The 17,846-nt window shown below is 36.1% G+C and overlaps 1 protein-coding gene across 1 annotated transcript in view; it reads right to left on the bottom strand.

Annotated features, from left to right (window-relative positions):
- The window catches only part of STK39 (serine/threonine kinase 39), an 87,059-nt gene that overhangs the window by 32,586 nt on the left and 36,627 nt on the right, over positions 1 to 17,846 (bottom strand). The window contains 3 exon segments of the mRNA XM_042822510.1: positions 2,043 to 2,110; positions 3,464 to 3,493; positions 3,593 to 3,715. Coding sequence (XP_042678444.1) covers positions 2,043 to 2,110; positions 3,464 to 3,493; positions 3,593 to 3,715 — 221 coding nt within the window.

The raw sequence follows: 17,846 nt of genomic DNA, 5'->3' as shown, positions 1-17,846 counted from the left end.
AACTGGAGTGATACAAGTTTGTCAATACATCACTGGGATGCCAGCCTCAACCCCACCCCCCCTTTGTCCTTTAATTAGCAAAGTGGTAAGATTCAAATACTGGGACTCCTTAGGGCTGGGGAAGAAGAATCCTAATCTACGCCCACCGTTCTGTTACCACAATCACTGTTTTCCTAGAACTTTTTCCATAGATGATTTCCTAAGTTAGCCCACCGCTGACATACCTACCCCCATTCTCAGTTCTCTACTTAGGTGCAACACTTACTGCCAGGCCCACTATTAATGTGCCTACTTTAAGGCCAAATAAGGCAGAACTTTTAAATGGATGTACTGCCACCCTCCCCCCACACATTGTACACCAACTCTGATCCTTTTCATACGTTCAGGTTTCCATCAGAAGGAAATTCATATAAAATCTCAAAGATGTAGGATTTCACCCACCTCCTACCACTGAGGCAGGACACGGCCAGAGCTCTCATGGGGCCAGGAACGTGCATTGCAAAGCATATCCTCCAGAATATGGGTCAGCTTATACTAGCAAAAATTCACTCTGCAAAATTAGGCATCAGATTTTCTTTTTTTTCCAAGAAACAGCCAGGAGTGCTCCCAGACCCCAGAAGGCATCTCCTGTTCATGATTATTTTGTTTAAGGGAAACTCTTCAGTTCCTAGCACATAAAGTGTTTGGAAAGTCCAGTTTCTGTAGCTTAAGAGCTACAGAAAAAAAAAAAAAAGCATAATCCCTGGCGTTGGACTGTGCTAAAATTTTTGGCTTTTAGATATGCCAGCACTGCAGGTAACAGGATAGAAGCTCATCACTCTACAGGTTTCAGCATAGTTTGAAAATACCCAAGCATCTCACTATTACTTCCACATGTGGTAGTGTAAATTGGTCTGTTTTGTAAATAGTTTCATCTACCTGTATTCAGCAGAAAGATGAAAAAGAATATTGATAGCATAAACTGGGCTGTTATGTAAATGGGACAAGTAAACCGATTCCAAGTAATCTTGAAGTCTTTTCTCTCCCTACAATAAAATTTATTACTACTCCCTACAGTAAACAACCTTTGGCAGCCAATTTTTTTGCAGCTGTCACTAGAAAAGTAGTTTAAAAAAAAAAAAAAAAAGGGGGAGATAATAGATTTTAGAACTTGGCAGTCATTCTTTACAGATATTTCTTGTGATTATCAACAGTACTTAAGGTTACTGTTTTAAAGCCACTTGCTGTGCAATAATCTGCTATTTTCTGCTAACATACTGGCCAGAGTTCTGTAAATATTTCTCTACTTGTCTTTTTATCCTTTTGTAAGCATAAAAATAACATTTACTTTCACTCATAGAAGCGTTTAGGATGTCTGTGAAAGACTGTTGTTTCTTGTCAACACAAGGAGGACAAAAATGAATTTTAAAGAAGTGGCAATAAGTTTTTTTAACCAAATTAGCCATTGAAGGAACATAGCTATAAATGTAGAAAGAGCCATCAAGTTTTTCAAGACAAATATACTTCTTACACAAGGATTAAACTGCATAATTAAGCATTACCAGCTCCCAGCTTTAAATGGATTTTGACAAAAGGTGCCTTATTTTGACAACGTATAAATTTAAGTCAGACAACATTTTTGTATCCATTTTCTAAAATATCCATCATTTCTCTGGAGTGGCTGATCAAACTTGCCAGTGAAAAACTTCTGAGTAGGCAACTTGTAATACAGCTATGGTTTATTTCTGTCAGAGACTGACTGCTGAAGTGTGAAAGAAACTCATTAAAAATCTCTCACTGTGATCCTGCATTGCAAAAGGAAAAAAGAAAGAAAATACTTAATGAAGGGTACATTTAGCCTGAAGCCACGTTCATATTCTACTTTTCATTTTACTCTATTTCAATTAGCAATTAGTCACAGAAATACTATTCATATTGGCCATACCGGGAGATTAAAGAGGTTAACACTTATTTTATGTTAATATTATGAAAGTAATGAAGGAAATCAAGAATAATAAAGTCACCTTACAAGAAATGTTAAAATAAATAGAAGCATCTCTTACCTTAATCTCAAGACAAGATTCACTGCACATGGTACTTCACTATATTCATCACTAATAGCAGGCTGAGACTATTAAAGAAAAAAACCCAAAAGCATTATTATGGGTGCCAAAGAAAAAAAATCCTGAAATACTTGCCATACTAACAGTCCAACGTGAGAATATTTCACACATCCCCTAACTCTCAAAAACCTTTTAAACACTTTCAGTAACAGTCTAAAATATAGTTGATAGCAGTAAACTCCTGGATTTAAATTACAGAGATATAAATGACAAGGCCCATATTAAAGAACTGATCAGAAGAGCTTTTAATCCACCTTGTATCAAAACTCCAGTAACCTTTTAAATAACACGCACACAGAGTAACAAGCTACTATACCCATTATTTCTGTATAACTATTTTGGATCATAATCAAGTCTTACATCTACCCATCTGCTAAGAACTAGCAGTGTAACAAAGCAGGTTTCACAGCTTGGGGAATGTCTTCCACTGAAAAATCATACGCATCTTTCACACCATCACTCCTACCTCACACTGTTACTCTGTCCAGTACAGATTGATTTGAAATCACAGAGGAAATTCTAGCGTGGAATCCCCAAGCTTTATGAAAAAAACAGAAGCATGAGGAACAGAGCAGGGCCCCAAGACATCTCAGCCCTGACTGGCAACTTGTACAGGTGCTGAAGCACATAAGGCACATCATAGGAGGTAACAGAACCAAATCTAGCAGGAAACCATTACTCTTTGTGCAGATTTCTGTGACACCAATGAAAATCAGATCCTCCAAAAAAAAAAAAAAATAATAAAATAAAAAAAAAAAAAATGCAGGTGAACTGGCAAGCATCACCCACCCATGGAACAGGCATTTTTAGATAGAAAAAAACTTTTGCTGAAAGCCAATCAACTTAAGCCATTATTTACAGCATTGATGCTTCCTATGCTCTCAGCATGGAATTTTACTACTCTGAATTAATCCACTATGCCATTGTACTGATCTATTTTACTTCATATGGCATTAAGAGTTTTAATTACAAGCTAGACACTGTGATATGTGTCCTGACAATGAAATATTATTTGGAGATCTTTCAGCTACTCCAGAAGAGCTATTATCACTCTGAAAAAAGGCAGCAATTAGTGTGATCCAGTTGAGAAGATTCATTAAAAACGGACAAATTACTTATCTTAACCAGTTCTTTGGGCAGGAAAATAACATCACTTTGAATTTCCTATCTATTTTATTCAATGTGTACTCAAATTAATTTCTACAGGCCCAGCTGCACGGAGCTCTGTCTTCATCAGTACTTGCCATACAAGGCTGCAGAAACAAACTAACACTCTCCCTTCAATTTACATTTTTAATGAGAGAAATTGAAAGAGAAATCCCTTCACTCAAAAGAAAAAAACCTGGAAGATGCATTTTTACCTCTGTGTTCTCTTCTTTAACTCTTCGTGACTAGAAAACAAATGAGGTGAAGAATTAAAGATTCAGAAATACTAACAATTAAGACAGAACATCTTGCAAACTACCTGTCTTGACACAAATAAAAGTTACCTTCTCCTGAGAAACAGCAGCTTTGCCTTCTTCACTCTTTTCATCCATTTCATCATCACTCCATTCCCAGTCTCCATCTTCTGTTTTGTGGAGGTGACCACTGGAACCAGGCACTCGTCTAACCTACCAAAATATTAAGCGTTCTCCATTAAATAGACATTAAGTTTTCAATTGTGTCCTGGTTAATCAGTAGCTCTTCATTATTTTTATTCTATATTCTTTTTTAAATTTACTGGAGGACTCCCTGGCACACTGGAATAATTTCTAACACCAAGGGTCAGTCATTGCATGGGTTAATTCTTCCCACTGGTTCAACAGAATTCACATAAGAAAATGGAGGTGGAGGTAGGATACATTTTACAGCTGCTTCAGAACAAGCTCAAGTAGATGACAACTGCTTAGTACAAACTAAATCATTTCAAGGCAGTAATTCAAGGAAGCAGAGGCTACACAAACAAGGTTGTTCTTGGAATACAGGTTTTGACAACTTTATTCTGCTAAAAAGCTTTGAAATGTGTAAAAGGCACTGAGGGTAGTTTATAAGTAAAATTCTCCCTTTAAATACAAGGTAGGCAGACATGTACCACACTAAACTAACTCGGAAAACATCTGTAGATTAATCAGTAGATCAGAAGCCTCATAAGCAACAAAGATTGAGATTCAAATTCAGTTGCCATTTTGTTTTTTTTCTGAGCCTGACAACATGCTTGTTTTCCCAGGATCCTGATCAGACTGAGCAAAATAGAAGAACATCCAGCAACTCTCGCCACGCATTGTCATGAATTAATGAGACTCGTAAGATCGCTGAAAGCACAACACAATAATCAGAAGTGCCAATGGTGCTTCTCTAATTATTGTACATCACTGAACCAAGATACTAAATACAGTTCATACTGCTCCACTTCAAACACTCATACAGGTAAGCTTCCTTACACTATTAATTCGAAAGGTTTAAAGCATATTCTTTTCAAGTAGAAAAAAAAATGATTTACTCAGTACATTGGCATGAGAAAGAGGAATACTAAGTGTTCACAGCCAACAGAAGGAAGAACTAACATGGCAGAAATAAAAAAGCAGCTGTAGGCCACGAAGAATTATTGGAAAAGACACCTAATAAACTAACTTTAAAATGAAGTTGCAATCTGAACTAAATGGTATTAACTCAAAACTCTACATATCCTGTATGTTATTGGGGATACTGTCAAAAATTGCCTGGTTCAAATTGATTCAAATTTGGTTTCACAGATTCCTGTCCATTCTGATGTCATGCTCAGCATACTTCAGCACAAGGATTTAACTTGCTCTGGTGAGGTGTCCAGCACTGATAGTTGGTAGCGCAGCTCTCTCTCAAAATGGTAAAGAATATGTTTTTTAAAAAAGAAAAGCCTGATTTCTGACTAAAATATTACTGGATTTTTTTCCCCAACTTAACAAAAATAGAAATAAACTAAAAATAGAAAATAAACTGATACTAACCTTATTCTAAATGCCTCCAGTTGCTACAGGCCACAATGTGTGAAAACACACAGCATGTGAAAGATTGCAGCTTCTTCTAAATTCTATTAGATAGAAATCTGGCAAAATACAGGCAGCATGAAAACAGTATAGGGCACTAGAATTTTGACCCTCTAGAAAAATGTGACATGGGTATTAATGTAATCCTTCTCAGTCTTCTTTTGATAGAACAGAGAAAAATAGATGGCTATTTCTCTACTGGATTTGGAGCAATGCAAAGTGGAAATAGTTGGACTTACAATACAAAAGCAGGAGTCTGAATGCAAGGGTCCTCTTCCAAAATCTTGTACATACACAAGCAGATATATTTGTGTCTCCACCTACACTCTTTAACCCTCTTCCTTCACTTCATATATAAGCCTCAACTAGAGAACAGGGTGAAGCTTCTAGCGTCTCACCACCTTTCCATAGTCACCTTCCTCTGTCCTTACAATACTGCCCCTTCACTTTTCTCCCCTATAGAATCCATGAAAAGTACCCTACTCAGTTTCTCTGTATTTTGCACTCCTCTGTAACCAAGATGAAAAAAAAAAAAGGATATTAGGGGAATACTCAGTCACTTAAGGACAAATTCTGTACTGCCATCCCTGTTTCTCAAACCAGGCTTCTAATGCACTGCTCCTACCTCCAGCTGCACAGTAAATGGGCTCTTACTGTCTGCATCATCAGGAATTATCACAGATACAAGGGATGGCAGCAGGCAATTCACATGGTTCTTGCAATTACTGATTGTCCTACCAGGAGCAGTCCTGACATAGGCTTTTGTTTAACAGCATGGACATAACAACACAACATCCCAACAACTACATGCAAGCTTACAGAAAGATATAAGCCACAAGCAAAAACAAGCTTTTTCAGATACAATAGAGTAATTTAGAGACATTCACAGACTACTTGCACTAACCAAAATCTCTTGTGCATCCATTTTCAGTTGTTCTGGAAACTTGTTCTAAGCAGAATAATGTTAATGTAGCTTAATGATGCTGGCAGAGTCACAGGAAAAAGCTTACTGATGAAGATGGATCGCATTTCAAGCTTTTAAATAGATTGCCTTTTAATAAGCAATAAACAAATGGCTCAAAGAAAAGAAAGTTACTTCAAAATAAAATACCATGTTAGAAGAAATGATTTTCTTGGAAGGTGTCTGAAGGCAGAAAAACATTAGTCTAGACTTGTCTTTCATCCATCAGACTCTTTCCCACGAGGACACACATTCAAAGAAAATCGTACTTTCAGCTATAGCAGAATATTTGATCTATTCAGATCTCAAATCAATTCCCTCTTTCTTCCATCATAAATCTATATCACTAATATCACATATCTAATGGAATGATACTAAGTTTATGTCGTAATACATACTTATCATCAGCTCTTTAATACCAGTATCTTTTCAGATTTTCAGTGCATTTTTCAGAGCACATTTTTTAAAATGCATATAAGTAATAACATTGAAGTATTTTAGGAGAATGCTATCATTTTACCATCCTCAACTTGCATTTTAAAAACAGCAAAGAAATAAAACACACTGCAAAAAGTAAAGGAACAAAATTTACAGTATGCAAAGCTTTTTAGGCTTTGAATATGGAGCAGCCAGAGAAACATCTTGCAGGATGAAAAATAAGGCAGTAACGCAGTTGAGATAATCTAGTAGTTTATCACACTGCGTCAATGGATAGTCCTGGGACATCCACCAGGGCTGCACAATCCTACATCTCCTGGCACCTATGTGGCTGCACACTGAGAAGATTCTAATTATCACTCCTGGACAAACACTGACTTTTTCTTTTCTGAACAAATTCTCTGCAAGATTCACAAATTGAAATAGCCCTAGCTGATGTCAAACATTAATGGCTGTTTAAGCAGGGAGGCAGTGAAAAGAAACTGGGATTGCCTCAGGATTCTCAAAATTGTCTACTTTCACCCCTTACAATGAAGCACATTGTGACATACCAGAACAGTTTATGCTTTCATTTACGCTCTCAGACCAAAAGACCCAATCAAAGAATTAGTAGGGAGCACTGCTAGCTTCCAACCAAATCAGCTCCTGAATTTAGCTGGCACAGGCATTATAGCTGGCACAACATGAGAAACTGAAATACCATTTTCAGTAGTTGTCCCTATTTGAATGAACTTCAGACAACAGTTCAATATCATCTGTGCTAAGAAAGCATTGTAAATTCCCAAAAGTAATAGGGACATACCTATCCATGCAGGCTGCTCTAAAATTAGCACTTCCTATTTATTCCCCTGGTACCTACAACAGAATAAGCACAGCTGAATTCCCCTGCATGGAACAAAAATTGCACCCATTGACATTCCCTGATGCTTGCTGAACACTTATGGAGGCCAAACAGTATAAGTATCTGCAGAAGTTTCCATGGAAATAAATAGGTGGCATTTCTTTCAGAGCAACCTATGTATTTTTTCTAGATGACAATCGCACAAAGTTTTGTTATCATAGTATTATTAAGATTGGAAAAGCCCTCCAAGTCCATCTAATCCAACCACTCACCTAGCACCAATATTGCCTACTAAACTGTGTCCTTAAGTACTACATCTACTCTCTTCTGAAACATCTCCAGGGATAACAACTCCATCACTTCCCTGGCAGCCTGTTTCAATACCTCACCACTCTTTTTGAGAGAAAATCCTTCCAAACATCCAACCTGAACCTCCCTGGCACAACTTGAGGCCACTTCCTCTTGTACTGTCATGAGTCATCCAGGAGAAGACCATTTACATTCAGTTCTACAAAAACAGGTGTGTAATAGAAACATTTTGATGAAGAATAGTTAGACATACGTACTAACTGTAGCCTGTAAAACATTCACATTGCACAGTACAACAGCAGGGATCTGTGTCACAGGTGTGCATCTGTATCAAAAACATTACAGCATGGCCCATCAGGGGAGAGGAGGGAAAGGTCATCTATTTTCTCCTATCAAACTGCAATCCTCTGTGGTAAAGCTTAGATTCTTTCCCTAGGTAGTGAGCAGCATAAGCTTCTTTGAAATTCTGCAGCTTGTAAAAGTTCATTTAAAAAACACTGTAGTGGGCCAAAACAGGAGTGATTACAAGAGCTTGTGGGAACCTGATGGGCAAAAGAACACTTGACTGTTATCTGAAGTGTATAAAATATATAGCTATAGAAAGCTGTGTTCACCCATGTACAACATATTCATCTGTTCTTTCACAATAATCTTTCTGGGTCACTGCAAGAATATATGGAAAAAATGGTTATAGCAGCTGCAGATCTAAAGAGATCACACATACTGGCAGCAATAACAACATCAAAATATTTTCAAATATCAAGGATACCCTACCCAAACTCACAGACAGTGGAACATGATGAATGCCTCACAGGCCATCTAAAATTCTACTTAAAGAATCTCTTGTATTTCTGACAGAATTTGACTACCAGCTTCTTCTCTACAGAAGTATTTTTTCTGAAATGCATGTTGGAGGTAATCTTAAGCATTACATATTCTTCTCAAAATAAACTGCTACAGGTAAACCAGTGTGAGTGAACAATGTCAAGTGTATGTGAGATGAAGCATTTATCCTATCTTCCGGTATATCCTGGGAGGTAAAAAATAGCCTGAAGATGGGACAAAAGAAATTCAGTATCCAAGATGAGTATAATTTGAAAACATAACTTGAGTACTGCCTCAAAGTATACCACACAATAATCAACAAATAAATCCATATTGTGTGCCCTATTTATCAACATTTTCAATGAGATTCAATGATACTTCACCCTTTAGAGATCAGATCAAGATCATCTGATTTTATCTTATAAAAATCAAGTGTGGCATTTCATTCACATGAACTATATATACAATATATTCTTCATCTGTACTGTGTTAAACTCCTGTCCTTTGGGATGAGGGGGAGAGAAGGTGGGAATGGAAGTATTAGGAACATATCCGCAGTTTCTATCACAATTACAAATCCATGATTCAATCTGCTGGAGAGAAGACACCTTTGTAGACCTACGCAAGTCTGAAATAGTCAGTGGACTATAGTTCAACTTTCCAGTCATCCATGTCATTGGTGAAATTCACAGAAGTTCAACAGCATCAGAATGGATGCTTGTCTTCAACTGTCATCAGCCATTGGACTGTGGGTAGTTTGAATTTCTCCATATTCTCATTCTCTTCCAGACTGTTTTATTCTTTTTCCCCGCTTTCCCCCCCCCCCTTCTACATCCATCACTTCAAAAATCAACTTTGTTTCTAGGCTAGTATCACTTAAAACAGACCTCCTTATGCTATCCTGTAAGAAAACTAGTGAGAGATCACTTACCATCTGATTGGAACAAATCACATTCCATTCCTCAGCAAAGCATTGGCTCTTTGGACAAGACCAACACTTGTTTGCAACTTTCATGTGCAAAGCAGAATAGCTTTAAACCATTAGTAGATTCTTCCATCACCACTAAGTAGTTGCCACACTTTTCTGAGACTGTGATGCAGGTGATCTTTCTTTCAGTGTGGTCAAAGGAAGTATGATAAAGCCTTTCACATCCACAAGTACCAACCAGCCTCAGATAACATACTGCTTTAGTACATTAACCTCAGTGCAGAAAAAAAGGTGAATAACAACAACCTTAATGCTGGTCCTAGCAAGAGTACACTGCAGGAGTTGCATTTGGAATATTTTAAGTACTTGGATTTTCTCTATTGCAAGACTGATAAAAGCAAGCATAGTTGTATTTAGCCCCTATGATGACAGCGTTACAACAGTTCAGAACATTCTATTTGCCTTATCTCTGTGCAAACCTCTCATTTTACAAAAGGAAAGAAATAAACCAACAAATGCAGTGATTTATCCATGTTCACAAAGTAAATCTGAGACAGAACAATGAACCAAAACAAATTTTATATCCCTACAAAAATAAGGAATGTTGCATTCCTTATTTACAAGGAATGCAGTAGCTAAACAATGGCAATTTCTCCGACAGCTTTAGTCAAAATACACAGCATTGATGGCTCTTTATGCAAGGATTATCTCTCTCAGTAAATAATTCAGAGGGAAGCAAAAACAAGTAAAAACATGTGCAATTCTAATTTGAGTTTTATTGTTAAAAAAAACTTAAATGCTCTTTCCAAAATAGAACTACACTAATTCATAACTTTTGCTAACAAAGAGAACAACAAAAGCCTTGAGCCTAACAAAGACAAATTAACATGTATTAGAAAACAGATTTCAGAAATTGGAAGGAGCACATAGGGAGTAAAAAAAAAAAAAAAAAAAAAAAAAAAAAATTTGAATGACTGGCACTTAAACTGCACCCAGAGAAGCAGTTAAGGACTGTAACTAAAAACAGTTTGTATGAAGAAAAACTTACAAGCTACCATCAAAATCACCACAGCTTTAAAAGAGACAATATGAACACCAGCTGAACAAAGCATGCTTGAATAATGAGTGAAAAGAAATGACTACCACAAAAACATTAAATATAAAATTATTATTGTCTACACCCTTGCTGCTAGTTAGTGGTTATTCCAGTATACATCAGAGTCATAAAGACAGAATAAAATTATGTTGGCAAAGCTATTTGTCCTCATCCTCTTAAAGGAGGATACAGATAAATATTCCTAACACACAATAATATTCATAAGCTTTCCAGGACACAGAATGCTTAAGCAATTGAACATGGTAACCACAAATTCTGATAATCAAAAATTTGTTCAAAAATTGCATTCCAGAGAGATCTCAAGCAACAGAATGCAGAAACTGCCTACATTCCCCAAAGCTTGATAAAAACCAAGGTACAACACAAGAAAATTAAAAAAAAAAAAAAAAAAAATGTTGTCTTCTAAGCACTCATGTAGTCGCTGAAAGTAGATATTAGAGAAGCTGGGGAAAGAGGAACCTATTATTCATCTCTAATTCTTTTCCTTCTGCAGTCTCTTCACAAGTTAATTGTTGCAATGGGACAAGGAAAGGAACGAATATTTTCTAAATGTTAAGATCTCTACTTCCTTATTCACAGCTCCTCAAATCAGCAAAGAACTTGGCCCACTTACACATTTAGTATTTTATTCCAGAATCTAATTTTTTGAAAACAAAAATGACACACCATGAGATACCAATGCATACATGCATAAAAAGCTACTGCATTACAAACATGGCACAGTGCATCATCTACATCACATATAAAATTAGTGTGTTTAGTAAGAGTAATTTCAGGCATCTCATCTTATTTCCCATTCAATAGAAAGATTACTGAACTAATACTGATTTTTCCAGTATTTCAATTATTTAAGCTATTCCTACTGAAGTCTCTATGATAACTGAATGTTTGGGGTGGGATTCTAGTCAGATTTATATCTTTTACTCAAAAAAGAGAAGAGGTAACCTGAACATATAGTAAGCAAGATGCATTAGTGTACGTAAAATATATAGCCCTAACACGCATTAAACATTTCAGTTTCACAGAAGGAAGTTTATCATGCTCGATATACAGGTAACTTAGATCACAAAAGCAATTTGCTCCTAAATTCTTATAGGGAGGCAAATGTGCAGACGTGACTCACTTCACACCTAAAGAAGTCTTTGCGGAACCATAATCGCGATCATTAACTTCTAGCTATGTAATAGTCAGTGCTGTACTAACCTTTCCACTTGCATTTCTACAGAATGAAATTTTACTTATTTAATAATTTTAACTAAATTCTAGAATTTTTACTGGAAATATTCTTCTGGAAATATTACATCCCATGAAGTCAGATAGCTTAGCTTTTTCTAGCGACAAAATTTTGTCTTATTTCACACTGATGCCATTCAGCTACAGCTGCTAGTATGTATGCAAGACACACACAATCCCATGCACCCTAGAGAGCAAGCAGGACAACTTGGTTATTTATACATGTTTTTCATTTACTGCATCCTATCCTAGTAAGAGCCAAGATTTTACTGTGAGACAAAGAAAAGAAAGTCCTTGCAGAATTCTCCCTCTTCCAGAGGCAGACATTCACCTCAAGACACACTGACCAGCAGCAGACTTCCTGCATGCTCTGCTCTCTATTCCAAGATGGTTACCACTTCTGTGGCAGAAAATTAGTTAATAGGTATAGCATACACATGACAGCCATGGCTGCAGGAAATGCAAAACAAATATCAGTTCAAAAAACAAGACAGTGCTCCTTAGGGCTGCTGAACTAAATGCTCCACCTATTCCAAGAAAGCTGATTCACTTTCTCTTGAATTTCAGTGAAATTTTGAAGAAAATCAAAGTGAAAGAAGTTAGCAGTGGTCTGGCAGCATACCTCAAACTAAGGTTAAAATACCCCCCAGTCAACAATTGTTGGGCACACTGGAGAGGAAATGATTCTACATAAAGGCACAAGTGCTTACAGGATTGTTCCTTGTGATAGTACCTCTCCACTTGTATCGAAAGGCTCTAAGATTTTCATTCAGAAAATTATTATTACAAAGATCATGCTGTTAAATTTTACACTTTAGAACACTTCCGTATTTATGACACCAATTACACTCAAATATTTATCATCATTACTTCAAATAACTTTCGCAATGGCAGGGAAAAGCTACATTTCAAAATAGCATCTCAAGTAGCTTTTCTAGCATACAGAAGTATAGAAGTTTTTGGATTCAAGAATAGTGAAACATGCCACAGAAAAAAAAAACCACACAACAACACTAAATCTCTATAGTTAAGGAAAAAAATAAGCTCAAGTTTCCAAAACAATTGACATAAGCTAGGAACACATGCTTACCATCACCTGACCTGGCACATGAAGCTTCCCAAGTGTGGGAGTAACCAGCACTTTGCCTCTTCATCCTTTGGTAACATCAATTACACCCCAATTCTTTCAGTAAAAGAGGTGACAGGAAAAGAGGGAATTAATGCTGATCGTAAAGGTGCACAGACTGAAGACAAGATGGGAACCTGTCAACATGAATAAACACAAAGCACCCCAAAAGGAATTCCAAAAGAAGCTGACAAAGTGTATTTATAAGCAACTTTTTGCACTTCTGGTATGTTCAAAAAAGATTCCCTGATACAGAATCATTTATTTAACAGAAATATAACAGAATATATAAATATAACAGAAATAAAGAGTCTTGGCAGAATTGTGCTTACGTGCCTCAATCAAATTTCAGAGAGAAGACTGGCTAGGAAAACTTCAAGCATTTGCAATTTTGAAACTTTATAAAGTGATGGTCAGAATCAACACTTTTTCAGTGGTTCCTGGAGCACAAACACTGAAGATCATCACTATCTCTCAGCCACAGAAAGTACATCTTAAACATTCCCTATTTCTTAAAAAGATATAGATACATGCAAAGGATTCCAATTCCAACTGTTCAATGATCCTCAAGAAACTACATAAAGAACTGCAGCTTATTCCACACAACTTGAATAACATTAATCTGACATACACAATGTATGTATTACAGGTCCAATAGTAACTGGATCCATCAGTTGCTATTTAACATAATAAAAGAAAACATTAAATAGCAGCACACAAGTTTATTACTTGAAGCAAAGAGGAACCCCATCAAACGATGCCAGCCTTAATCTTTCCATAAAATTGTAGTAATGGTTCTTTGCAGGAGAAAGGACATCACTGTTAAACAGATTAGTAGTTTTTATAAAAAATATAAGCTTTAAAAAGTGCTGGTATTATTTGGTAACAGACAGGATAGGTAGCTTTTTTTGGTTTTGCCCTTTCCGCTGCTTCCACTTAAAAAAAAAAAAATAAAAATAAATAAATAATAATAATAAAAAATATATATATATATATCACAAATCTCAAAAGCTTCACTTCTCTTACAACTTCAGCATAAAGAATTTACCATGCCAATTGCTCCTGTTATTTTACTAGAAAAAAAAAAAATATATATATATACACACACACACTAGAAGTAGCCCATTATAGACCACAGTTCTGGTTTCAGCACATTTTATAATATGTATTTATTTCTCTCAAAAACAGACCAGTTCCCTTTGTGAACATCTTAAGCCTGTAGCACAATCAGGTTTTACAAATTATGCCTTCAGCTCTCTTGCAAGCCTTTCCTGAATGTTTCCTAAAATACAAAAACAAATTTTATTCTCTATACCTATGCATATTTTTGCATTCCAATGCAATGAAGGAAACCAGCTTATCATCACATTTATCCAATCACGGCACTAACCTTTTACTTAAAACAGTTCTAAATTTAATCACAGTTCAGGATGTGAAGTAAAAGATAGATATTGGAGAATTCACTTTTCTATAAAATATTTTCACACAGAATAACATTAATCTTTTTGCATAACAGCTACACTGTAATCACATTTTTGCAAAAAGAATTTGAGGAACAAGAGCCTGAATTCCCACAAGTATATATCATCCTTTGTTCAGTAGACAAGATGCTTCCTCTAGAGATAGCTAGTCCTCATTTAACCCATCTCTCATGTCTGTGAACGCCCAAATCCCTTCGCTGTGGGCTATTAAGTTCCCCTGAGTTCATTATTTTGAAAAGTTTCATTTTTATTCTGATGTACCACTGCCTTTCTAAAATAACACCCGAGCAGTTCTAGTCTGTAAGAACTAGAAGGTGGTAAGATATTAAAGTTACTTGATGTTTTGACGTTTGCATTCCTTCCTCTTAAGCCACTCTGTATAATAATACAAGTTACAATATAGGAAAAATCTTCCGTGGTTTTAATTTGTGATTCTTTTCTTTTGTTTGGTTTTTTGTCCCCACTTAGAAAAGAAGTTAGCCTTAACTTCAAGTGCTTCATGTTCAGGAATGAGCTTTTTAGGCTTGTTTTTGGTTTGTTTAATTGCAGGATAGCCTAAGACATTGCCAGCAAGCAGCTAACATGGCATAGAAAGTAATTCTACAATAATTCCAACCTTTTGGGTCCAGATGCTAATTTTAAACTCTCAACTTGGAATTAGAATTGAGATGTACAAGCCATCACTCAGGACTACATAAAGCCCCTTCCCTTTGCAACATCTGTGGAGGTTTGTTGCTTTTCTGGGGAGCTTCAAGTCTTCTATGCTGCCCACAACTATACATCATGGAAACTTGGATATGGTTAGAATTCATACCTGCAGAAAAGAATAGGCACTGAACCCTGAACATAAACAGAAGTTACCATTTATCTTCTACATCAAATTAATCATTATTACTTCTCTATGTTGTACAACCACACTTATGTTTACGTAAAAAGCACAGATTGAGAGAACACCAATGAATGAAGGCTTTACAGTTCCTGCAGAATTTCTTTAGGCATTTCTGGTGGGTATATTCCATACTTCAGACAACAGAACCTTTTGAATGAAGAACATACAGGAACTCCTAGGAAACAAACACACTCCTTGATGTACACACCTTTCATGTTCTGAAGTCTCAAAGTTTTGAATTTCAGTACTTCAAGGTGACCCAGCCATAGCAGGTGAGAGCATCATCAGCATTTTTTAGTTTGTATGCCCTGAGTCAGTAGGAGTAGTGAATATTCTTGCATTTATGTTACACTACAAAATACAAGACCATCAAATCCTTCAATTCCAAGTAATTTCTAAATGATTTTTTTTTTTTTTTAATAATCCCAAAGTCAAGTGTAACTGGTAACCACAAAATATGGTAACACTGACATAAATTGTTATTCCATTTAAAATTTCATATTAGAACAATGGTCAAAATATTTACTTTGGGGTTAGGGTTTCATAAACCAAAAATGGAACCCACATTATTTTTCTTCAATAATATTAAATGCAACTCTACTGGAATTAATGTATTTACAGCTATCCAGTACATCCTTGCAAAAATGCTGTTTGCTCTGAAGCGTGCAATGTCATGTTTATGGAACATTTATGATTACCTTCAGTGAGATAAGTCAATAAGGACAAACTGTGAGTCAGAGATACAAATTCACCAATATTTGTTTTCTCCTTAGCACTGCAGAAAGGACTGCAAAAATTAAAACAACACTTAAGACATTTAAGATAGGAATTACTTTACAGTGTAAAGTTATTTACACTTCAAAAATGTGTAAATTACCAGTTCTACTCACTACTGGAATTAGTTACACCATTACCTTAACATCAAGAAATGAAAAAAATGTAATGATCTTGCATGAAATAACATTGCATGGAGATAATTTGAAATTGCATAAGTGTTCCCCAAATCTCTACTAGTTATTGAAGAATTCCCTTTTTGTTTAATGAATAAAACTGTACAGGTTAAAGAACGAAAGTCTGTTGCAAAAAACAGTTTGCTTTAAATATTTATGATACCGATCACTGGTTTGCTTTACTAGTCAAACACAAGCAATATCATGCTCAAATGATGAATGTGGCACTGAGGAAAACTGAGTGAGGGAGGCAAAGCGATGAATTAAGAAAACTGCCACAAACACTTAGAAACATTCACAGGTTACAAATGGAATACAGGGGAGAAACCAGACGTGAAAAAAAAACAAAGATATTCAAAGCCAAAGAGGGAGTGGAGAAGTGAGCACGTTCCTATATGACTAGAGAAAACAAAAACTGATACAGGTGCTTGCACCAACTGCCCTTGCACTCTGAGGAATTTCTCTCCAAAGTCCTTCTTCCACATTTTCACCAAGTCTTTTCTTTCTAGGATAATGTTGCTTAAAGACAGGAAAGGACAACACTCAAATTGGAGACTAATTTTTCCACAGAATCATCTTGTAGAGTGTTCCCTGCTCTCCTAATCCTGCCTTCCAAAACCAAGAAGTTTTATGTCAATACTGCATCATGTTCTATCAATGCTCCAGACCGAGTCCAGAATTTTAAGCTGATTTTGTCTTAAGAAACAGCAGTGTTTTGGAGAAATCTTTATTACATAGTAAGTGAGCCAGTTTACTAATTTAGTATGACTTCTGTTTTTCCAACAATATTTCTCTGTTTATTACTTCCACTATATGAAGTTTCATTACCCAATTTTAATTAACAGCAAATAAGTTACTCCTTTAATTTCTATTTTAACAACTGTACTTTCAGACATGAACACGTATCTGTACCAAGGAGGATATTTTCAATCAATTGAATAAAGGAATTGCACTGTTTCTTAAAGTAAAAATTTCAAAATCAAGTTTAAATTAACATTAGTAAATTAAGTTTACTTCACCTAAAAACAAGAAATCCTGACTGTGCTATACAGTGTGACCTGATAGGTAATCCCAGGAGGTTACACAAGGCAGGTTTAGATTGCATATTAGGAAGAACTTTTTTCCACAGAGAGGGCAGTCAAGCATTGCAACAGGCTTCCCACAGAGTCACTACTCCCGGAGTGGGTTTAAGAGGCATGCAGACATGGCACTAAGGAATATGGTTTAGAGAAAGGACTTAGAAGGTAAGACTGATGGTAGACTCAATGATCTTGAAGGCCTTTTACAACCTAGATGGTTCAACAGTGCCACAGTTTTAATTCATACATGCCAAGAGAGACTTATACCCTCCTCCCCCTGCCCCAGTCAAATTAAGATGCTAAGGCCTAGATGGTATCTGCAGAAATAAAAAAAAGCCAAGTAAACAATTAAAAATACGGTAAATTGGCAAAGTAAATTAGGAGCCAGAAAGACGAAGGAAGATTAGACAGAGATGGAATTAGGTCTTTTCAGGTCCCTTTCAATCCAAGCCAATACATGGCTCCATGATCTTCAGATGAATGGACTTCAACATGAAGAAATGCTAATAAAAAGCTATCTGTTGGATGGATCATGAGATCTTAATCTGCATTTTCCAATTCT

Source organism: Centrocercus urophasianus, unplaced genomic scaffold (assembly GCF_019232065.1).
Source record: "Centrocercus urophasianus isolate 14NV4802_14NV808 unplaced genomic scaffold, USGS_Curo_1.0 seq_20, whole genome shotgun sequence".
NCBI classification, from domain to species: domain Eukaryota; kingdom Metazoa; phylum Chordata; class Aves; order Galliformes; family Phasianidae; genus Centrocercus; species Centrocercus urophasianus.
The sequence above is the reverse complement of the archived record's forward strand: the minus strand, read 5'-3'. Positions and strand labels throughout refer to the sequence as shown.